The sequence below is a fragment of the Lepidochelys olivacea genome, assembly GCF_965140295.1.
Source record: "Lepidochelys olivacea isolate rLepOli2 genome assembly, chromosome: 8".
NCBI classification, from domain to species: Eukaryota; Metazoa; Chordata; order Testudines; family Cheloniidae; genus Lepidochelys; species Lepidochelys olivacea.
In genome coordinates this window covers 64,095,308-64,120,446 of record NC_140418.1, presented here as the reverse complement: position 1 = coordinate 64,120,446, position 25,139 = coordinate 64,095,308, and the positions used below count along the sequence as shown (strand labels likewise).

General features: G+C 37.0%; 1 protein-coding gene across 1 annotated transcript; it reads left to right on the top strand.

Moving 5' to 3' along the window:
* Window positions 1-345: 345 nt before the first annotated feature.
* On the top strand, window positions 346-25,139 carry ZBTB41 (zinc finger and BTB domain containing 41). Its single transcript, XM_084637565.1, has 11 exons — window positions 346-442; window positions 1,451-2,686; window positions 5,428-5,635; window positions 6,959-7,028; window positions 10,361-10,508; window positions 11,739-11,868; window positions 14,209-14,304; window positions 15,126-15,232; window positions 17,921-18,026; window positions 19,053-19,141; window positions 19,929-25,139. Exons 2-11 carry the CDS (start codon window positions 1,567-1,569, stop codon window positions 20,576-20,578), a joined length of 2,724 nt encoding a protein of 907 aa, XP_084493691.1. The 5' UTR covers window positions 346-442; window positions 1,451-1,566; the 3' UTR covers window positions 20,579-25,139.

Here is a 25,139-nt window from a genome sequence, read left to right as displayed (position 1 = left end):
TATTCGCAAAAAGAAAAGGAGTACTTGTGGCACCTTAGAGACTAACCAATTTATTTGAGCATGAGCTTTCCTGAGCTACAGCTCACTTCATGGGATGTGAACCTGTAACATTTGCTTCCAGGGACGCCTAGCAGGTGCGCGCCCTGAGACAAGACACTTTGACAGGCAGGCTCCGCCCTGCTCCCTGGGCGGGGCTCTCCTCCACAAGCTGGCTGGGCAGCGCACAGGGGATGCCGCGTCCTCCAGCGACGCAGTGACGTACAAGAGCTGCTCTTACTACCTGCGCATGCGTCGAGATGTTCCTTCTCAGAGCGAGGCTGCGTCTGACACAGGCGCGCCGGAACCCGGAAATGGAGGGGGAGGTGCCTGTGGTGGCGAGCGCAGCGGAGGAGTTTAGCGGCTGACAGGCAGCGGCGGGCGAGTCGCGCGGAGCGCCGGGCAGGTGTGTGCTGCTGCTGCGACCGCTGCTGAGCGGCCTCTCTGCGGCTGGCGGGCGGATCCAGTGGGGCGAGCGATTTACGCCCCCCGTGGCTGGACCGTCGCCCTGTGTGGAGGGGCGGGTGAGCGCCACAGCCCGCTGGGGCGCGGGGAGGCGGCTCCGTGGGGTTGGGGACTCTGCTCCCGTTCCGAGGCAGGGGAAATCGGGGGCCCTCCGCAGGCCCCGGAGCGGGGAGCAGGAGCGCTCCTGTCGCTCCCCTGGGGCCGAGGGGCTGTTCGGCTCCCTAGGGGTGAGGTGAAGGGCCCCTCTTCCTCTCTGTCCTTGGGGACCGTGCGGCGGTGACCACAGCTGGTCGCGGGGGGGACAAAGACTCTCAAACGCCCGAGGTTGTTCCCCGCATCCGGAGCCGAAGCAGGGGCGTGCGGGGCTGGGGATTTGACATTTGGAGGCAAAACGACCTGCCACCCGAAATCCCTTCTCCGAGCCGCACAGGAAGTATCGCGCTGCTGTTCTGCAGGAGCACAAAACTCCCCAGTCCGGATGTCAAGAGGAGAATGGAGTATTGAGCACAGAATATCTGATTGGCCTCAACGTGAATGCACCCGTTTCGAGTTCAGCGAGTGTTACCCAGCCAACACCAGTGTGAGACGTGCACAGTTAATAAGGCCAATATTCAATGGGTTTTGGTTTTAATTTTGTTCTGGTTCTGAAAAGATGCTTCAAAGAGCAAAGCAAATCTGTTTAAGAATGATATGTTGCATTTGTCTTGGAACATTTCACAAACTATAGGAGCACACTCTTCAGCTGCCCGATAAACAGATGTCACATTATTTCTTTTATCAGTATACAGCAATGTTACATGATAGGCCAGAATGGGAAGAGACTAGGTTTGAATAATTTAGTAAATGCTTAAAGTATGCAGAGAAGTAAGTAGAAATTGTATATAGTTTTAGACAGTAAATTATATACTGTTGTGTCCCAAGTGTAATTATTAATAATATTCTTTTACAGATTATGAAAATATTCTGATCAATCTGTTTTAAAAAAATTCAGAACTGAATTAAGGCTTCACCATAAATCTTTTCTGCTGCTTATGAAGTTTCTGATATTAAAGCTGTACTATTGAAATGAAGAAAAGGAGAAAGTTCCCTGGAAATCTAAATGAGAAGATACATCTTGGCCATGAGAAAAATATTTCTGATGGGATTCTTGTAGATTCTGACCAAGAAACTGTCACCAAATCTGCTGAAGTAGCTATTGCAGGCCAGCTTGAGTGTTCCCAAGAACTTCCTCCATCACCAGAACAAAGAAAACTCTTAAGTTCACTGCAGTATAATAAAAATCTACTTAAATATTTAAATGATGATAGACACAAACAACCATCTTTTTGTGACTTACTTATCATAGTAGAAGGAAAAGAATTTAGTGCGCACAAAGTTGTTGTAGCTGTTGGCAGTAGTTATTTTCATGCTTGTTTGAGCAAAAACCCAAGCACGGATGTTGTCACACTGGATCATGTAACTCATTCTGTTTTTCAGCATTTGCTTGAGTTTTTGTACACATCTGAGTTTTTTGTGTATAAAAATGAAATCCCTTTAGTGTTGGAAGCAGCTAAATTTTTAGACATAATAGATGCAGTCAGACTGCTCAATAATGAAAATATTTCCACCGTACAATCTGAAGTGGTAACTGAAAACCCAGTACCAGTTGAACCTCTCAATGAATTGACTGGAAAACTATCAAATAGTCACCAGTGCACTTTTTGCAGTCGAAACTTCTGTTACAAGAAATCCTTAGAAAACCACTTGGCTAAAGCTCACAGATCCCTTCCACTGGAAAAAAAACATGGGTTAAAAATGGTTGAGAAAGCAGACTTTTCTACCAGAAGATCTACAAGGAACCGTAAATGCCCAGCTAAGTTTGATAACAGTGATAATGAAAGCAGTGATGTGTCTGACAGCAACTTGGATAAAGTGCATTCTGAGAGAGAAATGTCTGTTAAAAATGAATGTGAAGATAGTGGAAGTGAGTGCAATGCAGATGAAGAGGGTCAGGAAGAAGAAATATCAGATGAAGATTCAGATAGTGAAGAGCAAAGTAAAAAAGAACATAATGATACTGAAATGAGTCCTGAGCTAGTTGATTCAGTAGGAAATATTCCTGAAGGTTTAACTCCAGTCATCATTCAGAGTAGTAGCAAAAAACTATTGCAGTGTCCCAAGTGTGACAAAACATTTGATCGAACAGGTAAGAGCAATTAGTTCGTCTCCTTTCTCTTTACCACATGGTGGTACTTTCAGGTGGTAAATAAACTGAGTTCTTTCTGACTCTTATGTTTATAGACAATTATCATTACTGTAGCACTAAAATTAGGAAGTGAATTAATAAGAGTGCTATTTTTTAAAATCCTGCAACTGACAAATCTTTCTCTTCCCCCAGTCGTGGTCTCAATTCTTAGTATATAGAAGAGGCTTGAAGAGAGTGCAGTAACTTATTAGTAGAATGGAAGGTAAATTGTAAGAAATCTGAAACATGGGCTTGACTTCCCACCAAACTGTCCAACTTTAGCTGATTAAGGTAGCTGACTTTTCTGTTAGAGTTATACTATATTAAATGCTACAGAAGCAATTATTTCTTATGATAAAAACATGGTCTCCCCAGCATGTGGCTCCCTGATGATGAAAACACTTGCATGTACAGTTCTAATTCATAAGAAATATAGATGAGGTCTGTCTTTCAAAATGAGCCTAGTATGCTTGTACAAATATCATAACTAATAAGATGTTTTGACATGGCTGCATGTCAAACAGAAGAACACTAAACTCACTTCTAAATTTTTAAACTAGGTCTGATTGCAATATTAAGTGGTCTTGCCATTAATAAACTTAAATTTTGTTGAGATCTGAAGGCAGAATTTTTCATGTGTGGATCACTAGTAATAGTTTATTTAATTGCATTTTTACTTACAAGACATGATCCATTGAGATTTTGTCAAATTTAATTTTATACCACTTGTTGAGGGACGTGCTGGCTGAAATTTTAGGTGTGGGATAAAATAACACTGCTTTTACAAAGCCAGGTTAAAGTCTTTTAATCACGCATTAAGTTCTGGTTTAGGTGTGATAAATGTTCCTCAGGGTATCAAGACAGCTCTTCAGTCTGTACCCAAAGCTTCCCCACTATCTTTCTAAACTGAGGGTCAGATCGTGCTGCCTTATTCACATAAGCAGTCCCGTTGACCCCATGGATTTGGCTCGGAGTTTTTCCTTCTTCATGAGTATTTTTCATTTCAGCTGGGATAGTTAATGTATTTCTAAACTTTGATTATGAGGTACTGAGCTTCCTCAACTGATTGCTGAAGTCATGGGAGTTATGAGAGCAGCATCTCACGAGATCAGGCCCTTTTTAGTACTACTAAAACACTACCACTATAAATTTGTCATCCTAAGATCTAAGAATTTATAGTCATTATATGGGGAAAAAAAAGCTGATTTATGTGTTTAGACATATTATAGTGAAATGGACAAGCTTGCTCTGATGGTATTTGAATTTAATCATTAAGGCAGGAAACCATTTTGGTTTCAGACCTTTCTTGTAGCAAAACTTTATTATTGGCTAGATACTTGATAGCTTTTATATAGTGCTCTTCATCTTCAAAGCACTTTACAAACATTAATTAGTTGATCCTAACAACAACCTGGTAAGTATTATTATCCACATTTTACAGATGGGGATACTGAGGCAGAGGTGAAATGAGTTGTCCAAGGTCACAGATTATATAATAATAACTATTCAACATTAAAAAAAGGTGAGACATCTCTCTCTCTCTTTTTTAAAATAGAAACTTGTGGAAAATTCTCTGAATTTGATAACTGTTGCTGTGGTTTTTTGATACTGAAAGTCCAGACTACAGAGCCTAATAGTCTGAAGTTTTAGGTTTTGTTTTTTTTTTTTTAATGAAATATTTTGAGTGGTAGTGCAAAGTCAAACTTTTTTTTCTCTTTGCACTCTTCTAATTTAGAGCCACGAAACTTCTGTGTTTTAAAAGGGGGGATGGGAGGAGGAGTGGAAGGAGAAATAAAAGCTTGTCTTCCATTGGCGATTTTAATAACCACAATACACTTCTTTCTTTGTGTTTATAGAGTGTCCAAAAGTAGTGTGTAGGTGTTCTTACAGAGAAATAAACCCCCTTCCAGTCCAAGGCCCTGCAGTTGATTCCACAAGTGCAGACCCACAGTGCAGGATTGGGGTCCAATTTTAGCCAAGTCATGAATGAGAATGAAAGTCGGTGTAGAAGGAATGAAGGCGAGATTATTATTTTTATTTTATTTTAGTATTGTTATAATGCCTTGGGACCCAATCATGGATGAAGTATGAGGGTCTCTCTCTTTCTTAGTCTTTGATTATACCAAAATAAATTACACGAAGCTCTGTTTTTAAGTTTCCAGACTGCTCCCTATTTTGAAAGAGGTACTTCGTGAACTGGGTTATTTAAAAAAGAAAAAGTAATGCATCTCTCAGTCGAGGATAGAGAGTGCTTTACAGAGATGAATATGTAGGCTCATGTATACAGGATGTGGTAACAGCATATGTGGAGTAAATATAAAACACATTTTAAAAATAGTGAAGATTAAAGTATTTTGGGAACCTTTATTTGATTTGTCTATATAATCCTTATAAGCTACCCAGTGAAACTCAGTAAAATAATTGTTCATATGTATGTTGAATATGCCTAGATTTATGGAGGTTGGCTGAAAGCATTTAGTGCATGTACTATACAAGGACACCCTGGTCTGTGTGCTGTGAATCAGAACTGTGTAAGGCCCCATATTGTTTTAGGCTTCAAAACACTGAGTGGAGATTCTAACAAAAACAAGAAAGTACTGAAGATGATAATGAACGTAAGTTAGTTTGTTTGCCCGGTGGTATGTGTCTTTAAGCTGACTATAGTTGATAGTTCTATGTTAAAGTAACACTTTATTTTTTAGGGAAGCTCGAGATCCATACCCGTGTGCACACAGGTGAGAAGCCCTTCGAGTGTGATATTTGTCATCAGCGCTATTCCACAAAATCTAACCTGACAGTTCACAGAAAGAAACACAATAATGAAACAGAATTTCATAAGAAGGAGCACAAATGTCCATATTGTAATAAACTGCATGCAAGCAAAAAGACTCTAGCAAAACATGCAAAGAGGTAAGTATGAGTGGGATTGTCTGTTACACTTCTGTGTAATGTATTTTCCAGCCCCAAAGCTGTAGTAGATAAAAACACAAAATATTGGAAAACTATTTAACTTTTGGTTTCTTTCTAGAATTGTTTTTTAAAAGACACCTCTTTTAACAGGCATAAGAATTAACAGTAGTAAGTCACCTACCCTATAACGATAAGTTAGTCAATGTTTGTACAGCACTTTGAAAATGGAAACAAATTATAAATATATATATATTGTGTGTGTGCGCACAAGATATTAGGGTACTGTGAAGTGATAGTATCACAATAGCTTTCTACTATAAATTTCAACTTGCTCAAGAAAGCTACTTATTAAAGTTGACCCTCTCAGTAATTATCTCCCTTTTTAGGTAAGATTGTGTTGTTTTTTCTGGCAAGGCAAATCTGATAATATCCAAAGTCCTCCTGTTTCCTTGATCCCTTTCACTGTGTTGTTAGGTTTGGGCTTGATGCAGGGACAGCACTGGTTTTGTTGGCAATGATATAGCCTCCTGGTGAATGATGAAAATCAAATGTCCATACAGAGTCTTAGATCTATCAGATGCACTTAATTCAGTTAACAGTGAAGTATTTTTATTTACCTATAGACCCTGGCAGGGATATATTCATTTAAGAGGACCTCTAGAGTGGTGTAATACAAATGATCTGGCCCATGGACTAGCATGTGGTACTGCAAGTTTCTTTAGTCAATTTTCTTTAATATGCTATGCCTTCAGGATTCCAGTGTCATCAGCAGGCTGATGACAGCTTTGTCAGTTCACTGGATTGGATTGGAATGGTAATGTTTGACTAGCTTTCATGGTGTACAGCCAGAGTTGAGGCCTGCATCAGCTTAAGCTGGATGAACTTCCATTAAGATACAAATGGTAATGTTAGCAGACTATATTTATTTGAAAAGGAAGAGGCTGAATGTAAACTGGGTTTAACTTCTACAGTAGAGCTGTCCAGGGCCATCTGTAAATTATATTCCTGGTATGGTTTTGGGCAGATATACATTTTTTTGAAGTTATACCTCTGTTGACCTGATTTTAATGTATGTGGTTGAATGCATATAACTTCAGAATCTGTCATGTCAAGCAATAGATATTTCGTATACTGCATATTTGAACAAAGGCTATGTTTTTAAAAAATGTTTGTCAAATGTGGAGATACATAGACTTCGAAATGACAAGAGAGCTGCATGCTAATGCTGCTTGCTATGCTAACTAACGTGCATTAGTATAAATAACATCGGAGTTAAGAAATGTATAGCTAACATTACTCATTTTCATTGACCTTTCCTCCTAGGTTTCATCCAGAGAACATACAAGAATTTCTTTCCATTAAAAAGACAAAGAGTGAAGGCTGGAAATGTGATGTAAGCATTGATTTTTTGGTAGACTTAAAGTAAACTTGAAGTTTTTTCTACGGGATTTTTTATAATTAGTTTATACAGAAATTACTTGGTTTAATGATTTAATGAGTATTTTCATTGCATCATTCACCCTGAAGTCTAAATAAGCTGTGTAAGTTAAATATTGTGGTTTCAGGTTGATATTAAATACTGTATTTTAGTGTGTGCATAAGACTCTGTGGCTGTATAGAAAGTACCGGACTTAATTTTACAAAATATCTGTGGCCATTAAAATAGGTATGTTTGCATATATTTCACATTAAATGGGAGTTGAATATTATGACTAGCAAAAAGACAAAAATAAAGCCAATAGTGAGAAACTAGTGGAATATCTTATCTTTAAAAATGGGAACAAAGAGGACACTGGGAAGTTATAGACCAGTCAGCTTAACTTCTATGCCTGGAAAGATCCTGGAAGGAATTTAGCCCAGTTTGCAAATACCTAGATGATGATAGGGTCACAAGGAATAGCCAGCATGGAATTGCCAAGAACGAATCTTGCCAAACCAACCTAATTACCTTCTTTGACATGATTACTGGCCTAGTGGATAGGAGGAAAGCTGTCAACTTGATGTATCTTGATTTTTAGTAAAGGTTTTGACACCTTCCAACTGATGTTCTCATACACAAACTAGGGAAATGTGATGTAGATTAAGTTACTATAAGGTGGATACAAAATTGTTTGAAAGACTATACTTGAAATAGTTAGCAGTGGTTGTCTGTCAAACTGGGAGAATGTATATCTAGTCGGGTCCCGCACAGATCAGTCTTGGGTCTGGTACTATTCAATATTTTCATTAATTACTTGGGCAATGGAGTAGAGTGTGTGCTTATAAGATTTGCACATGACGCCAAGCTGGGTGGAGTTGCACGAATTAAAATTCAAAATGACCTTGAGAAATTGGAGCGTTGCTCTGAAATCTACATAAATACAAGTGCAAAGTACTATGTGTAGGAAGGAAAAATCAAATGTACAACTGCAAAATGGGGAATAATTGGCTAGGTAGTAGTACTGCTGAAAAGGACCCAGAGTTTAGAGTGGATCACAAGTTGAATGAGTCAAGAATGTGGTGCAGTTTCTAAAAAGGCTAATATCTTTCTGGAGAGTCTTAACAGGAGTGTCATATGTGAGACATGGGAGGAAATTGTCCTGCTGTATGTACTTGGCATTGGTGAGGCCTCAGCTGGAATGCTGTGTCCAATTCTGGGCACCATACTTAAAGAAAGACGTAGACAAATTAGAGAGAGTCCAGAGAGAGTAACAAAAATGATGAAAGATTTAGAAAACCTGATCTATGACAAAAGATTTTTTTAAAAATAGGCATATTTAGTTTTGAGAAAAGAAGACTGAGTGGGATCAGATAAGTATTCAGATATGTTACAGGCTGTTATAAAGAGGACGGTGACCAAAATTTCTCCATGTCCGCTGAAGGCAGGACAAGAAGTAATGGCAGTACGCTTCTGATGTCTTTGATCATAATCATACACTCCATACGCTGCCCATAATGTATATTCTTGGAGGTGCTCCTTCAGGGGAAGACCAAAAAAATATGTAATGTAATATGGGCAAAGTTCGCACCCCCATACTTTCTCATTTGGCTGTATGCTGATACCTATTGAACAATAATCAGATACCAATATAAGCTTTAAGTGTCCTAAAAGTATTGTGCAGACCTCCCAAATCTGGCTTTAGATATAAAGCCATAAATGCCTTTTCTAGTTTTCCCCAAGAAATTGGGTATCAATAAAGTAACAATTTAGTATGAAAGTTTTGGCCGTGTGATTTCTCTCCCCTTTCCCATTTCCCAAGTGTCAATGGAGTCAGATTTTTTTTTTCCCCAAATCATGTTTTTACAAGATGTGGAACAAAATATTTTTTGTCAACAACACAGTGGTTGTACCTATACTAACTCTGCTGTATGTCCAGAAGTTCATATCATCGCGAGCCATAACATGCTACCTTGCTAAGGCTTATAAAACTAAGCAAGTTTGGGCTTGATTAGTAGTTGGCTGGGAGACACCTAGATGCTGTAGGAAGCAGAAATGTTTGTTCATTAGTTTTTCCTTTGAGTCTGTTGTGACGCAGTGCATATTATGGTAAGGGGCATTATGTGACAGCAGGTTCTGTCTTTTAGATGAGACGTTCAGCTCTTTACAAATCCCATAGTCATAGCTAAAAGTGAAATTAAAAAGAGCACTTAGATTTTGAGAGCACTTGTTTGGGAAGCTTGATGCTTGCCTGGACAAATGAGTGAGTGGATTTTGCAAGCCCTGCCTTTAGAGAGAGAGAGAAAATATCCTTTGTGTTATCTGAGTTTTTAAAATGGGAGTATTGTTCATTTATCTGAAGCGGTGCACATTGAAAGTATTGTTAGGAAGGACTTTGGAGCAGGGATGGGATTTTTATCACGTATAACTGAACAAGAGAATGAGGTAAGGCCCTAAAGTTGTGGCCTTGTTTGAAATAGCTCCTCCACTCAGATGCACTAAATGCATACCGGCTGCCTGATGATGTTTGATCGGTACTAGTAGTCTGGGTTTGAACATTAGGACTTGGTGCACTTACACTCTTTGGCTATGCAGCATACTAGATAAATTCCTGGACACATCTGAATACTAAAAATGGGAGTAGCAGCAGTTACAACTAGGCTTAGAAGGATTTGACTATTTATCAGTAAATGGCGACTTCACCATATGCACACAAATGGAGGAAAAAAAAAATTTCTATTGATGATTGAAGTTTACGGACAGGCAAAGTAAGACTTCATTGGCACAATCCAATGATTTTGACTTCTGAATTAGGCTTGGTACAAATGGACTAGCAAATATTTAAAACTGTTGATTTAAGGATATTTACTTAGCACATATTGACATGTGAGACTGACAATGTGTTTTAATGGTTTATAAAACTTTAACTTTTTGGGTCTCACCATCTACTGTCATGAAATGATTGTCGAACATCCATCCATAATTTCCCACAGTTGTGAAAATAAGTTGATAAGAATCTAAATGCTTAAAACCCATAATTTGTGCAACTGTGAAAATTTAAAATGATAAAAATCTAAATACTTCAAAATAATTATATATATTATTATAAAAAAAAAATAAAAATCTAATTCTGCAAAGCCTAAGTATAAGCAAGCTGAACGTTCGAATTTTCACAACTACTGGGGTCTCTTGCCCTTAGATTTGAATTAAGTTATTTGGTCATAATATATATATATTTTTAAAGAGGCAATAGAAACTTCCTGAGTTTGTCTCTAGCTAATGTTTGACCAAGTATTTTGTCATTTTAGATTTGTAAGAAATCTTTTGCTCGAAGACCCCATTTGGAAGAACACATGATTCTTCACACTCAGGATAAACCTTTCAAGTGTACCTATTGTGAAGAGCACTTTAAATCCCGGTTTGCAAGATTGAAGCATCAAGAAAAATTCCATCTTGGTATAAAAACCTCCTTCTGACATGCAAACAATAGATTTGAAGTAAAACAGTCTTCTCCAATGGGTGCAGAGTTTGATATTTTTTTCCTTTGCTCCTGTTTAAATATTTTATTTTATTAGATTTCTTAAAAGCTTTTGAAAGATTAAAAAAAAGCTTGGTACTAATTTTTGATTTTTTTCATTAAACTGCAATGATATTTTTAAACATATGCATCCAAATAACTGTACCATGTACACAATCCAATGTTGGACTAGCTGACTGGGAAATTCTGGTTATGATTAAAGGTGTAGATATGTTAATCACCTACAAAGTACGTGTATTGCCAGTTCACTTACTGATAGGCAGCACTCTTATACAAATAATAGATAACTCTAGGAGGGAGAAATATTCCATGAGTCTGGAAACTTTAATAAAACAAAATCCAAAGATATGATATAATAATATAAACTTCTAAACATATTCAAATTATTATGAACTTTGGTCTCTTGTACTAATTTTCCGATACCGTAGCAGCTGAGATACGACGTTTCAGAGTGGTAGCCGTGTTAGTCTGTATCAGTAAAAACAACGAGGGGTCCTAGTGGCACCTCAGAGACTAACACATTTATTTGCTCATAAGCTTTCATGGAATATAACCCACATAATCAGATGCATGGAGTGCAAAATACAGTAAGCAGGTATATTTATACAGCACATGAAAAGATGGGAATTGCCTAACCAAGTGGGGGTCAGTGCTAACGAGGCCAATTCAGTTAGGGTGGATGTGGCCTGTTCCCAGCAGTTGACAAGAAGAGGTGAATATCAATATCCACTTTGATTGAATTGGCCTCGTTAGCACTACAAAAAGTAATTTTCCCTTTGTTGATATTCACCCCTTCTTGTCCACTAGAATAGTTTTAGAAGAATCCAGGCCGGTTCACATCATGGTTGTATACTATTAGTACTAAATGGTTATGTTTTTATGGTAGTTGTACAAGAGTTCAGAGCATTAGATTCTCAAACTGAAATTTAATTGACTCACAAATGGCAAAAAATATTAAATGTTTAAATTTTACATACTGAAAAAATGTGAGGCATGTTAGAATAATAGTTCATTAAACTAGCCTTTTATTCTTGTAGGTTGCTTAAGATATTTTTTTTGTTTTTGGGTCACTGACCCAAAATATACATCTGTTTGTGACTTAATGTAATTACTCACAGCTAATAGCAGTTCTGGTTATTTTCTTTCAGGCCCTTTCCCATGTGATATTTGTGGTCGTCAGTTCAATGACACTAGAAATCTAAAACGCCATATAGAATGTACTCACGGGGGGAAGAGAAAATGGGTGTGTTTTATATGTGGAAAATCAGTCAGAGAAAGGTAAGAAGGAATATCTCAATCAAGGCTTGGCATAACATGAGTTTTTAATATAGAAAGTAAATAGCTTTGAGGGTATAAAATCAGTTTAATTTCAGAGGGTTAATAAGACAATGTATCAAAGAAGCAGTATCTCTACCACAAACAATATATGCATTTATGGTATTTTAAATATGAGAGTGGAGAACAGAGGTGATTGACCGCAAAACACTAAATATAGAAGACCTACTGGGGAATTTGGTTGGCCGTATTTGAATTTGCTGCATTTTGCAAGAATATCTTTCATTGGCTACATAACTGAAGAGGGACTGAGATTTTTCTGTGACAGGTGCATTGCTGAGTGTGATAATGATAACAAGAAAGAGAGAAACAATTTATAGGAGTGGCTGGGGGAAACTTGGAGAAGTTCTGAACTTCTAAAAATATATATATATTCTCTTCTGCCATTCCTGCCCCCCTTCAAAAAAGAGAAAATGTCATGAAAGATTTTAGAAAATTGATTGGACAAACTCATTTTTTTTTTTCCCCTCTTCATTTCCTAAATGGAGCAAAATTTACTGATTTCTAGCCATGTGCAATTTGAAGTTCTAAAACCTGGGTAATAGCTTCTGCCATTATTGTTTTGGGTATGTATCTTTACCATGTATATAGTTCCTGGAATGGCAGATGCTTAACTTTTGATGCAGAACACAAGCATTTTAATATAGCTGGGCCAGTGGTTGGCTCCTATAGAAACTGTATAAATCCGTACAAAAGTAGGATTTTTGTTCTTCATGGGTTAAGGCTTAACTGATTGTATGAGAAACCTGGTATGAGGGTTTTTTAATGAAACAACCTTTCACAATGCTGTGCAAAGCATCTGAGCTAAACCAGGCTGTCTTTTTTTATTTTAAACTGTGGTTGAAACATCTTACATTAAACTTTATATTAGTTTATATTTGAGTCTCATGTAAAAAGGTACACTTTTTTTCCCCTTTTTGGAGAAGGTAACTTTTATTAATTTCTTGGTTTGACAAAATCATCTCTGCTTTTAGTCATTGGGGCTGAGATGTTCCACACGTCTTAAGATATCATACATCGAAAATTTCTGAGCTTATATATGTTCCCTGTGGACTCATTCCAAATCGCTGACCGCTCCCACTGAGTACTGTTGGAAGAGGATTTGGCCCCAAGTGGGACTAGTTCTGTTAAAGCAGTCAAGCAGAACACAAGAAGTGGAACATCAGTGCTGCTTAAAATTATAGAATGGAAGGGCACGTGCACATTTAAATAGAACATGTACTGGCTTGTTGTAATATTTGTACATAAGGCACAAAAGCCCAGCAAAATTTTCAATTCCCTGTAACTCATTTTTAGCTTGTAACACAAGCTGTTGGTAAATAAAACAACTTTGCATTAGCTTAGGTTTATAGATTTTTAGTGTAGTTGTATATGTGCACAGAAGTAAATATATTTGGAGTTACTGGTTTCAATAGCAAACTTAAAAATCACAGTACTTCTAACTGAAAATATTTTAACTATTACTGGTAACATCTAGAATTACTAATTAAAAGAAACTAGAGATTTTTTTCTTTCAGACAGCTTATATATTTGACAGCACTTTGTGAATAGTAAATTTCACCGTTTCAGTTGTATAGTCAATCAGTTTCCTTTGTTGACTGGTCACAGTCACAGGAAGAGAATTAGAAAAAGAAAAAAGGAAATTGGCAGGGCTGCGTACTTTCACATTAGTGCATATGTGAACATACGCACTATGCTGAATTAGGCTTGCAGTGAGGACTATAATTTTGATTTTTCTCTTTTGACTTTAAACTATAGATTTGCAGTAACTTTTTTGCATGGAATTTTCTTGTCTTCATGTAAGCAAAAAGAAGCAAAGAGAGGTTCCAGTGATTTCAGTGATATACAAATCCAGAATTTTTGGGTGCATGCAGTGAACGAATATCTTAGGATCAGGCTGAAAAAGAAGTTGTACTGGGGAGGGATAAGCCACCATTAAGACACAAATTGCCAATAACAGTGGGGACAATATAGAAAATATTAGTAAAAATCACTTTTTTTTTTTGTATAAACATGCATTCCTTATGTGCTTTGATATGTGTCCCTTTAAGAGTATCTTGTTTCCAGAAGAAACCTGTGGAGAGAAGATTAGACATGATGAATGAAATTCAGGACCTTTATTTGTTCATATTCTATATAATTTAATACAAATACTTGAGTATTTAATCCTCTGTTTACCTAAAGTGATGCATCAAGATCAGAGAACATTTATTCTGTCTACACTTTAAAGTAGTAGTAACACTAAGTTCCTAAAACATTGCTTTTTTTTTTTTTTTAACCCAGAACAACTTTGAAAGAACATTTGAGAATTCATAGTGGGGAGAAGCCTCATCTTTGTAGTATTTGTGGGCAGAGTTTTCGTCATGGAAGTTCCTACAGGTAATGAAGCAGATTCTGATTCTGTTTAAAGAGATTAAGCTACCACATTCTAGATGGTGATATAGATAGATCTCTCTCTGTCTCTCTCTCCCCCTTTTGCCTGCACACCATGAAGAATTATGTTGATGATGTTTGATTTGGGTTTCCAATATGAGTAAACAACGATTTTCAAAATTGTTTTTTAACTTAAAGAAATTTGGGGAATTTAGATTGATATTGGTGTGAAAAATCCTTTTTTATTTTAATCTAAATTTGGGTCTTAAAGTACATGACAGAATCCCTTTCACATATGAAATATATCAGTTTCAATGACAAACTGCAAGAAACAAAATGTTTGCGTTGTTCTTTTCCTCAACTGTAATACAAATAATATTGAAGTTGACTTCTTCCAGACCTTCTGCAAATTTTGAGTAAGTGCTGTTTGGGGGGGCAAACCATGGCAAGTAATGTACTGCAGTTTCCATGTTCGTTAAGGTGAAGCTATATTTTAAAAAGACATCCTGAGTTCTCAGTGACTTCTATATCAAGTTTGCGTAGCTTTACAAGTAAAGAAGAAAAAGATATTACAAGCACTGCAAATTTAATTTGGGATTTGAAAGTAGAGCTGTCATCTTTCTGGCTCATTTAAGAACAGTAAATGATTCTGCAACTGGAAGTTATTTAGTTGAGTGAGCCAGAAAGGAATCCAGCTTCATATCCTACAGCTGTACTAGTTCTGCATGCAGATCTGTTGAGGAAAATGCTATTTTTATAATCACATTAATAACTATAAACATGTTAAACTTGAACAGTGACATAAATTTCTCTGTCTATTAATATAGACTTCATCTACGAGTTCACCATAATGACAAGAGGTATGAATGTGAAGAATGTGGGAAAACGTTTATTCGGCATGACCATCTAACAAAACACAAAAAAATACACTCAGGTAGGCTATATCTTTGGAAGTTTGATCAAAGTAAGTAAGAGTGAGCAAAACATTAATTTTGGATGCTTTATACTTTTTAAAGGTTTTAATAGGAGTGGTATTTAAGCCTATTACAAATGTTACTTTCAGTGTCCTATGGACGGATTTATTTATCTCTTCAAACACTTGCAAAGTTTAAGAGTAGAATGTTTCCTCTCTGTTAATACAGAGAGCTGAGGGACAGTCAAAAGGTGTAACATTTTATTTATTTTATTTATTTATTTTAAAAAGCAAATGTGATAGAAGAGGATTTTTTTGAGTTAAGATTTCTTTTCTAATAGCAGCTGTTGGAAATATTAACACCATAACACAAACTAAGCTGTCATTCACACAATCTCTGTCTAAGTTTGCATCCTGATCACTTTAATATAGAGTATAAATATGGGAAAATGACACTTGAACTGTCTGGGTTTCTAAAGTTCCCCATTGTGGATTGGTAGTTAGGAAATCCTACATATGGGGAGAATCAACTCTGAGCACAGCAAAGCAGGTGGAAGAATAGAAATGTTTTAAACCACTCCCCTTTCCCCCAGCTATTTTGCATCTTGAGGCAAATGGATTAGATCTGTAGAGGAAAAGAAAGATTGGAACCATTGGAGATTTCTTTCTTCCAGAACAGACTCCTAAGGGAGTATAAGATTCCCCAGAGGATGGAAATTACTTTCCAAAACAGTGTGAAGATATGAAAGTGATCAACGACTAAACTTTGCGAGCCCTTGTTTGAATAAAACCGCTTATTTAGTGTTTGAAACCCTAACACCCGCTATAAAACAAAGAAATCTTTGAAAACTCAGATCACCCCCCCCCAAAAAAAATCCCCTTTTCTACTCTATTTGCCTTTTTTCCTCCAGAAAGTTACTTACTTTGACTGTCCAAACTCCCTCTACTTACATGAGAAGAAATATTCTGCCACTTTGTGAAAGATCTCAAGATGACTCAAAAGAAACATCCAGACTTTTAAACAACATAAAAGATAAAAGGTAACTTGAAAAAAGATTAACATTTGGATGTAGCACTAAGTTCTTAAATTTGATCGCTGAACTGGCAGTGCAAGAGACAGCAGTCCTACATTTACTCCCAAATTCAGGCTTTTTCAAGGCTTTTGGAGCTTGGATTGTTAAAGGTGAAATTTCAAGTCTCACGAAAGAGGGTGAACTTTCAGTCATTCTCTTGCCTCTCCCTCCTCTTCTCTCTGTGGCAGCATGGGGTAATGTCCCCCAGCCATGAAGATTAGCTAACCATACAGGAGGAAGAAGAGACCAGGGAATGAGGAACCAAAAATGAAGATGTGACGGGTTGGATCACAGAAACCCCTTTGGGACTGCCACCTGTTGTGCTGAGACTACCTCTGAGCCCGTTTTCCCTGGCGGCTTGGGATTTCAGTGCCCTGCCTGGTTGTGCTAGACATGCCAGCCTGCTACAAACACAGACGCAGGCTTAACTGAAAACAGCTTAAGAAGTGTTCCTGTCTCCAGCACTCAGATACGCAACTCCCAATGGGGTCCAAACCCCAAATAAATCTGTTTTACCCTGTATAAAGCTTATACAAGGTAAACTCATAAATTGTCTGCCCTCTGTAACACTGAGAGATATGCACAGCTGTTTGCCCCCCCCCCCCAGATATTAATACATACTCTGGGTTAATAAGTAAAAAGTGATTTTTATTAAATACGAAAAGTAGGATTTAAGTGGTTCCAAGTAATAACAGACAGAACAAAGTGAATTACCAAGCAAAATAAAATAAAACGTGCAAGTCTAAGGCTAATACAGTAGGAAAGTGATTACAGATGAAATCTCACCCTCAGAGATGTTCCAGTAAGCTTTCTTTTACAGACTGCCTCCTTGTAGTCTGAGTCCAGCAATCACTCACCCCCCTGTGGTTACTGTCCTTTGTTCCAGTTTCTTTCAGGTATACTTTGGGGGTGGAGAGGCGCTCTCTCTAGAGCCAGCTGAAGACAAAATGGAGGGATCTCCCAGGACTTTATATAGACTTTCTCTTGTGGGTGGCAACTCCCTCCTCTTTTATGGGGAATCCAGCTGCAAGATGGAGTTTTGGAGTTACGTGGACAAGTCATATGTCCATTCATGACTCAGAACTTTACAGGTTGAGCTACATTCCCAGGAAAGCTCAGATGTGGATTGGCATCTCTCAAAGTTCATTGTTTGCTTAAGTGTTTCTTGACTGGGCACTTACTGAGAATAGTCTGTTCTCAAGAAGCTGACTAACTGGTTCACCGGGGTTACTTAAAATCAAACAAGTACATAGCCAATATTCATAACTTTGAATACAAAAACGATACATATGTAAATAGGATGAATATATTGAGTAGATCATAACCTTTGCAGAGATATGTTACATGGCATATCTAGCATAAAACATATTCCAGTTATGTCATATTTACATTCATAAGCATTTTTCTATAAAGCATTATGGGGGGCAACATCACAGAAGAGATGGGTAAAAACTACATGTCTGCTTGGATCAGCCCAAGGTCATGAAGTCATTGCTTTGGGTAATAGAAAATCCTTTTGAGATATGGAAGAGCTTTTGTTGTTTGGAGGCTTTGTACTAAACATGGTTGTACTTTTTCTGAAACTTGAGTTCTTGTTACAACTTAATTTATATTTGTTATTGGTCTCCTTTTAAAGGTGAAAAAGCACATCAGTGTGAGGAGTGTGGAAAGTGTTTTGGCCGCAGAGATCACCTAACTGTCCATTACAAAAGTGTTCATCTAGGAGAGAAAGTGTGGCAAAAGTAGGTATTTTTTAAAGTTTAAAAATATAAACATTTCCATATTGTAAACGAAGTTGGACAAATTTTCATAAATTATTCTGATAATATGTGAAATGTTAGTTTTGCCTTTCTCCCTAATTCCGTTATGTCAAGGTCCTTAGGTGACCTAAAGCCAGTGCCAAAATCTGTGTTTTGAAATAGCCATGTGGAAATCATAGCCATCTTGGCAATCCAAACAAGACCTTTTTTATACCATAGTTAGACTGAATAACCTTAAGCTTTAAAAGTGATCAAATTCAGTTCTTCTATCAATCTGTAATTTTGCTGGTAGCCTGTTTTCTACAATAATGTAATCTAATTATCCTGTACAAACTGGGCAAATGACTGAATTGCAAAAAATCAGTTCAGTAGTCTGTGAGCTCTCCCAAAGTCCTTATACTTTAAGATGGAACTATCCAGAACTAGGTTTCAGGATAAAGACATTTGCTTTTAATATTCATATTTTGAATAATTTACTGTAAATCTTGGCTAACAGAAATGCATAAAATCAATTACAGGGTTGTTTAGCTTTTATTTTGTCAATACTTAAATCCACTGCCTCAGTCAACATGTTTCATTGTCACTTGTTTCCTCTTGGGAGGAAAGGAACATAAGCCAGTCTTAAGCTTGTTTTGTAGCATAACTTGCTGCTAAACTGAAGACCAACTCTGGATGTTGATCTGAAGTATCCTCTTCAGGGCACATTTCGGTTTCAGATGGGAAGTTTTAAAGGGATTTGCTGTCTGAATACAAAGTACTAGACTACTCATTTTGCAGAGAACAAGATTAAATATAGAAAATCTAGATGGCCCTCTGACAAGTGGATGCCTAAAGGAATTGCCTGTCCTCTCCAGTTATGTGTTATATTGTAATATAAATGTAGAGGGAGAAATACAGAAATATGTGACTCTCTTCTGCAATTTGTGGAATCTTTAAAGGCTGTGTACATATTTGAGACTTTTTGGAAAAACCTGATCTTCTAATATAAACATATTTTCTTCTTTGCAGATATAAAGCAACATTTCATCAGTGTGAAGTCTGCAAGAAAGTTTTTAAAGGGAAATCAAGTTTGGAAATGCATTTTAGGACACATTCAGGTAAAACTTTATCTATCACTCTGTGTTACTGCCACCTTGGTGTGACGGGAGATGATAAATTACCACAGGACTGACCAGAATTCTTCTAACACTTCAGGCTTTATGACGCTTTAGGGCAGCAGTAGCAAGATAGAGCATGAACTGAGCTCCCTACTGCTTGTTGTATGCCATCCTTTTCTGAGTGTGAATACTGCCCTCTGAATGTAGTAGTTAGTTCTTTTTAGACTTCTCCAGGCAAAGGAGCTTCTGGATTCGCATGTGTTCTACTGATGCGCATTGTGTATTTTTACCAAATTTACTCATACCTTCTGCTCGGTCTGGAGATCTAGGGAATACTTAATTTCAGTTTGTAACCTAAATCAGGATTTGGAACCCAACTATCCAGGGGAAAGTGTCTTAATACTCAGCTCTTCATTCTGTGCAAGAAAGTAATTGTTCACTAGAAGGACCTAAAAAAAAAAAATGCAAATTTGAGCTTCTTTAACAATAGTACAATAACGTGAATGTTGTTAGGTTTATTGACTGGTCCCCTTCATGTGCCCTTGGCAGAAATCCGAACTAGTTGGATTTGACGAGAATGCTATACTGATATCATTTCAAAATTAACTTTTCTGTTTTCACTTAGTGAATTGTTTTCTCAGATGCCAAACATATTTTTCCAGTACAGCTACTTGAGAACCGTGTTTATTATATAATATAGCACCCCCATCCCCAACCATATGATTTCTACACAGTGATACTTGACTTCACATTTTATCTATTAATGCTGACTCCTTTTCTTCTATAGGTGAGAAACCATACAAATGTCAAATTTGTAGCCAATCCTTTAGAATTAAGAAGACATTAACAAAACACATGGTTATTCATTCAGATGCTCGACCTTTTAACTGCCAGCATTGCAATGCAACATTTAAACGAAAAGACAAGTTGAAATACCATATTGACCATGTGCATGGAACAAAGGCTGCAGAAGAAACAGTAACCACTTCTGAAGAAAAAGTAATCTCCTTGCCAGTACAGTACACCCCTGATGACAAAGTTTTCCAAATTGAGTCTAAACCATACATGGATCAGCCTGAAGTTTACGAAACGGAAGTCAAACCTATGCTACAGAATGTACCAGCAGAAGTATGTGTGCCAGTAACACTGGTACCAGTTCAGATGCGGGAACCTCAAGCTGATCTAGTACAACATAACACTACTCTCTCACCCCAGTCTCATGGTATTCTTCCCCCACAGGCACAGCAGCCAGATTATCAACGAACAGATTTGGCATTTCTGGAAAAATATACTCTCACTCCCCAGCCTGCAAATATAGTACATCCTGTCAGACCTGAGCAAATGTTGGATCCTAGAGACCAATCTTACCTTGGAACTTTATTAGGGCTTGATACAGCTCCAACTGTACAGAATATGTCAAATAATGAACATTCATGATTGGACCCCTAACATTCCACCTAACTTACTAAGCCATTAGCCACCAGAAGGCTAATATGGCTATTAAGTTTTGTAGTTCATTTGGACTTCTAGTCTTCTGAACAGTTTTGTTAAGTGCAAGGAAAAAATAGATTTGTTTACATATATGAACATTAAGACACATTTTAATGTATATTTATAGTGTTTCTTGTGGTTTTAAAGGCTTTTAAAAATCTTATAGCAGGTCTTTTGAAAATAGGTTCTCAAATATCTTTTAAGAATACTAGCTGCAGCAAACTTTAATCCCATACCTGGCCATTAATAAAAATAATTGTTCATATGTCTGCATCTCACTTTCCAAATAAACCTTTCTGTGGATAATGGAAAATATACTAGAAGGTTTAAGGGTTATGTCGAATTCATTAGGGTCACAATCGGAAAAACCATGAAACTAAACCTCTTAATGATCCCTCACCTTAAAACAAAATGTAACTTAATCCCAGATGAACCTGGTTACATTTTTTTACTGTAATTCATATCTGAAGAGTGGAATTATGAATCTGAGAATATAAAAAGTACTTGTGCTCTCTTAACCTTGGTTCAGTCTTCTATAAAGTTTCCAACATTTGGGCCTTGAAAGGTTGAAAGAGGTGGTGGTAATATACTGTAACCCTCAGGCAGTAATAAAAGACTGGACTACTTCATCCTTGTTTATGAGCACAGAATCAAACCAAGCTGAAGCCCTTACTGGTATGCCCATTTCTACAATACTGATATGTAAAGTAATTTAAAAAGCTCTTTTCAGAAAAGTAATTTGCTTAAATTTGTTAAAAGATTAATGAAATCAGTAATTATAAAACTTCAGCTGGCTTCTGGAAAAGAAAGTGAAAGGAAGTCATTTGTTTTTTCACCTTATGTGATATACATTATATGTAGGTGACAAATAATTAGGAAGAGGAAGGAAGATTAGAACATGTAATGCCTTTAACTATTCTTTTACTGTTTCCTTACTGTTTTTCTAATGTGGAACCAAATCAAATCCACTATCTAGAATAATTTAAATTATTAAATCCCTCAAATTCTCTTCTAAGTAGAGCCCTGCAAGTCCATGGACATCTGCAGATCATTTTTGTGGATTGCAGATTAGATGCGCATACAGACTTTGTGTTCGCACAGGGCTCTACTTCTAACCTCATTCCCGAAATAATCCTTTCCTTGTTGTAGGCTCAGTCAATCGTGTGCCAAAGGAAATACATAGAATCATACTTGTTTCTCAATTATGTCTCATTAGAGATTACATTTTAGACTAAACTTTCCCTACTTCCCATAAAAACCTGGTTTTCTCACTTTTATTATTATTGTAAATTTTTTGTATCCAATTTCTAAATTATGAAACTGGAAATTCATTTGCCACAGTGAGTTATTAAACTTCTGCATATGGTAGGAGCATAATAGGCTCTGAAAAAATGTCAGCATCCTACTGCTACAAACTCTTAATGGCCCTGTCTTGTAAAATGCTAATCACTTTCTGTGAGGTGTTTGAGTGCTTTGCAGGATTGGGGCCAGACCTGGGTGTTTGGTCATGTGTAGAAGCTTTTCAGTCTAACTGATTCTCATCTAAGTGCACCAAAGACTTCTGTTAGCAGTTGAATAGTACTAGCATGCATAGAATTTAAATGTATCATTATTTAAATAAGGACTTGTCCAAAGAAGCACAATAGAAGTCCTAGACTTACAGATCTTTAAAATTCAGTTCCTATAGTAGGACCAAGTGTATGTTTAACTGTTGTGTTTATATGTACAAAGCAAGATGAGAGAAATACTCTGGGAATGTTCATACTGAGATGCTGTATATATGTCAGGTAAAAAGATGAGTACTAATTAAGATTATACAACAATATTCAGCCCATTGAATGCCATCTTCTAAAAGGACACTGTCAAGTACTGCGCTTCCTGCTTGTCCTCTGCAAAAAAAATTTTTAAATCACCACCATACTTACGCTCCAGTGCACAAAAGTACTATTTAGTTTGTACCTTTCAAGTTGACAAGCACTGGAGTTTTTACCCCTCTGTATACCTTTCCAAAGTTTATGTTCATACTGTCAGAGAGAAACTGACATCAATGCTCTCGGCACAGTTCTGAGACTGACATTCTACCTTTGCATTCTTTACTGACTTTCTTCCTCTGCAGTGAGTGTGGAGAGGATTGCAATTAAACAGTGGTATAAAAATATTGGTGGTTAAGTTCTGTTGTTTTGTTTTTTTAAATCCAATCAGTCTGGAACACACTTCACATTATTTAAATGTTGAGATTGAAGTTGGGGCATATATTACTTAATGTTCTTTTTAAGTCTGTCATGATTGTGCCTATTTATACATTGGCTGATCACTCTAGTTGATTAATTATTAAAGACCATATTAAAGCGAATATTTTCAAAAGTGCCTAGTGATTTTTGGGTGCTCAACTGGAGCCACTTTAAAGGTGTTTAAGTTGGGTACCCCAAATCACTACAATCTTGAACTCTTAGGCCAACATTTTTATCAGTGCAGTTTTACAGTTAACCAAACTAGTTTGCATCTTTACCTGCTGGTCAGGCTCAGTCGTTGCCTGAAGGGAAAAATAATTTATGTAGGAAAACTTACATAAAAGTGCTAAATTATTAAATAGTATAGCTTTTGGGGTTTTTTTTATGTGCTGAGTTTTGGTTCTTATGCCCTTATGGGTATAGTGAATTTGCATGTGATCTCACCATTTAAAGCTGAAGGAGGAAGTGGGTCTCTCTTTAAAATGTCACATTGTGATCAGTGCCAAATATTTAAAAGTTGTTTGTTTTTCTTCCCACAAAAACAGCTGTGGAAGAAAAATTGAACCTTCGTTTGTGCTCTTCTGTCTAAAAGGTTTCAGAGTAACAGCCATGTTAGTCTGTATTCACAAAAAGAAAAGGAGTACTTGTGGCACCTTAGAGACTAACCAATTTATTTGAGCATAGGCATATGCATCCGATGAAGTGAGCTGTAGCTCACGAAAGCTTATGCTCAAATAAATTGGTTAGTCTCTAAGGTGCCACAAGTACTCCTTGTCTATCTGAAAGGGTTTTTGTGAAATTTTCTTTAAATCTTAAACTCTTGTGTAGTTCTGCAAAAATTACTGCATCTGTGTTCTGTTTACATATTGCATATACCTTTCAAAAAAACCTTTTGATTTTTTTTTTTTGCTTGTATTTATCGGGTCACTGGTTATTCCAGGATATCATATCTTTGAATGGTTTCAGAGTAGCAGCCGTGTTAATCTGTATCCACAAAAAGAAAAGGAGGACTTGTGGTACCTTAGAGACAAACAAATTTATTTGAGCATAAGCTTTCGTGAGCTACAGCTCACTTCATCGGATGCATTCAGTGGAAAACACAGTGGGGAGATTTATATACATACATGAGAACATGAAACAATGGGTGTTTCTGTACACACTGTAACGAGAGTGATCAGGTAGGGTGAGCTATTACCAGCAGGAGAGTGGGGGGGGGAACCTTTTGTAGTGATAATCAAGGTAGGCCATTTCCAGCAGTTCATAAGTACGTCTGAGGAACGGGGGGGGGGAATAGTTTTACTTTGTGTAATGACGCATCCACTCCCAGTCTTTATTCAAGCCTAAGTTAATTGTATCCCGTTTTGCAAATTAATTCCAATTCAGCAGTTTCTCGTTGGAGTCTGTTTTTTTAAGAAATTCTTCCTGAGCGTTGCTACTTTTTTTTTTTACAGTAGTATCGTTTTCCAAGGCTGTCCTTATTCTGAACAACAGCAGTAGTAGTGATAGTGGTATAGCTTGGCTTATATTGTGGTGTACTTTGAAGATAAAATATGATTTTACTTTTAATTTGCATCATTTTATTTTTAAAGATGAATCATGTCTCAGAAACAAAAGACAAAGTGTAAAGAAAACTGATACACTGTAGTGAACAATCCTGGTGAGAAACATTGGGAACAGACAGACAGGTCACTTGTTCCAATATCCAAAACATAATGCTTCAGAACAAGTCAATAACTTCTTCATAATATGTTTTGATCAGGTATAAAATTCATTATTATGTAGACAGGGAATGAATTAACCCCCCCCTCTTTTTTTCCCTCCCCCCCGAAGGTAGAACTTTCATGTAAAGCAGACGTGAACTGTGAGAATATAGTTGCAAATTAGAGCTTTTTTCCTTCTTGGGTTGGGGATGGGGAATCCATTCATGGATATCTGCATAATAGTAACAAAAGCAATTCAAGATCAATTTCCATAATATATATCCTTATGATTGCGGTCATCTTTGACCTTGTTTATAAGATCAGGAGTATCTAGGTCATGTCATCATGGGCCTCTTCTTTAACAAGTTAACATGCATAAGTATTATTACTGCTAAAAAAAAGGGGGGGGCAGACACTTTGATAAAATCCATAACTGTCCTTTCTCTATATTTTGATGATGGTTCTGGTGCATTAAAGGTAACAATATTTTTAAATTGTTTGAAGTCTCCCATAACAAAGTATTTCGTTCATTTTAAAATGTTCTCTTTTTATATAAAAAAGAGCAAAGTAAAAAAA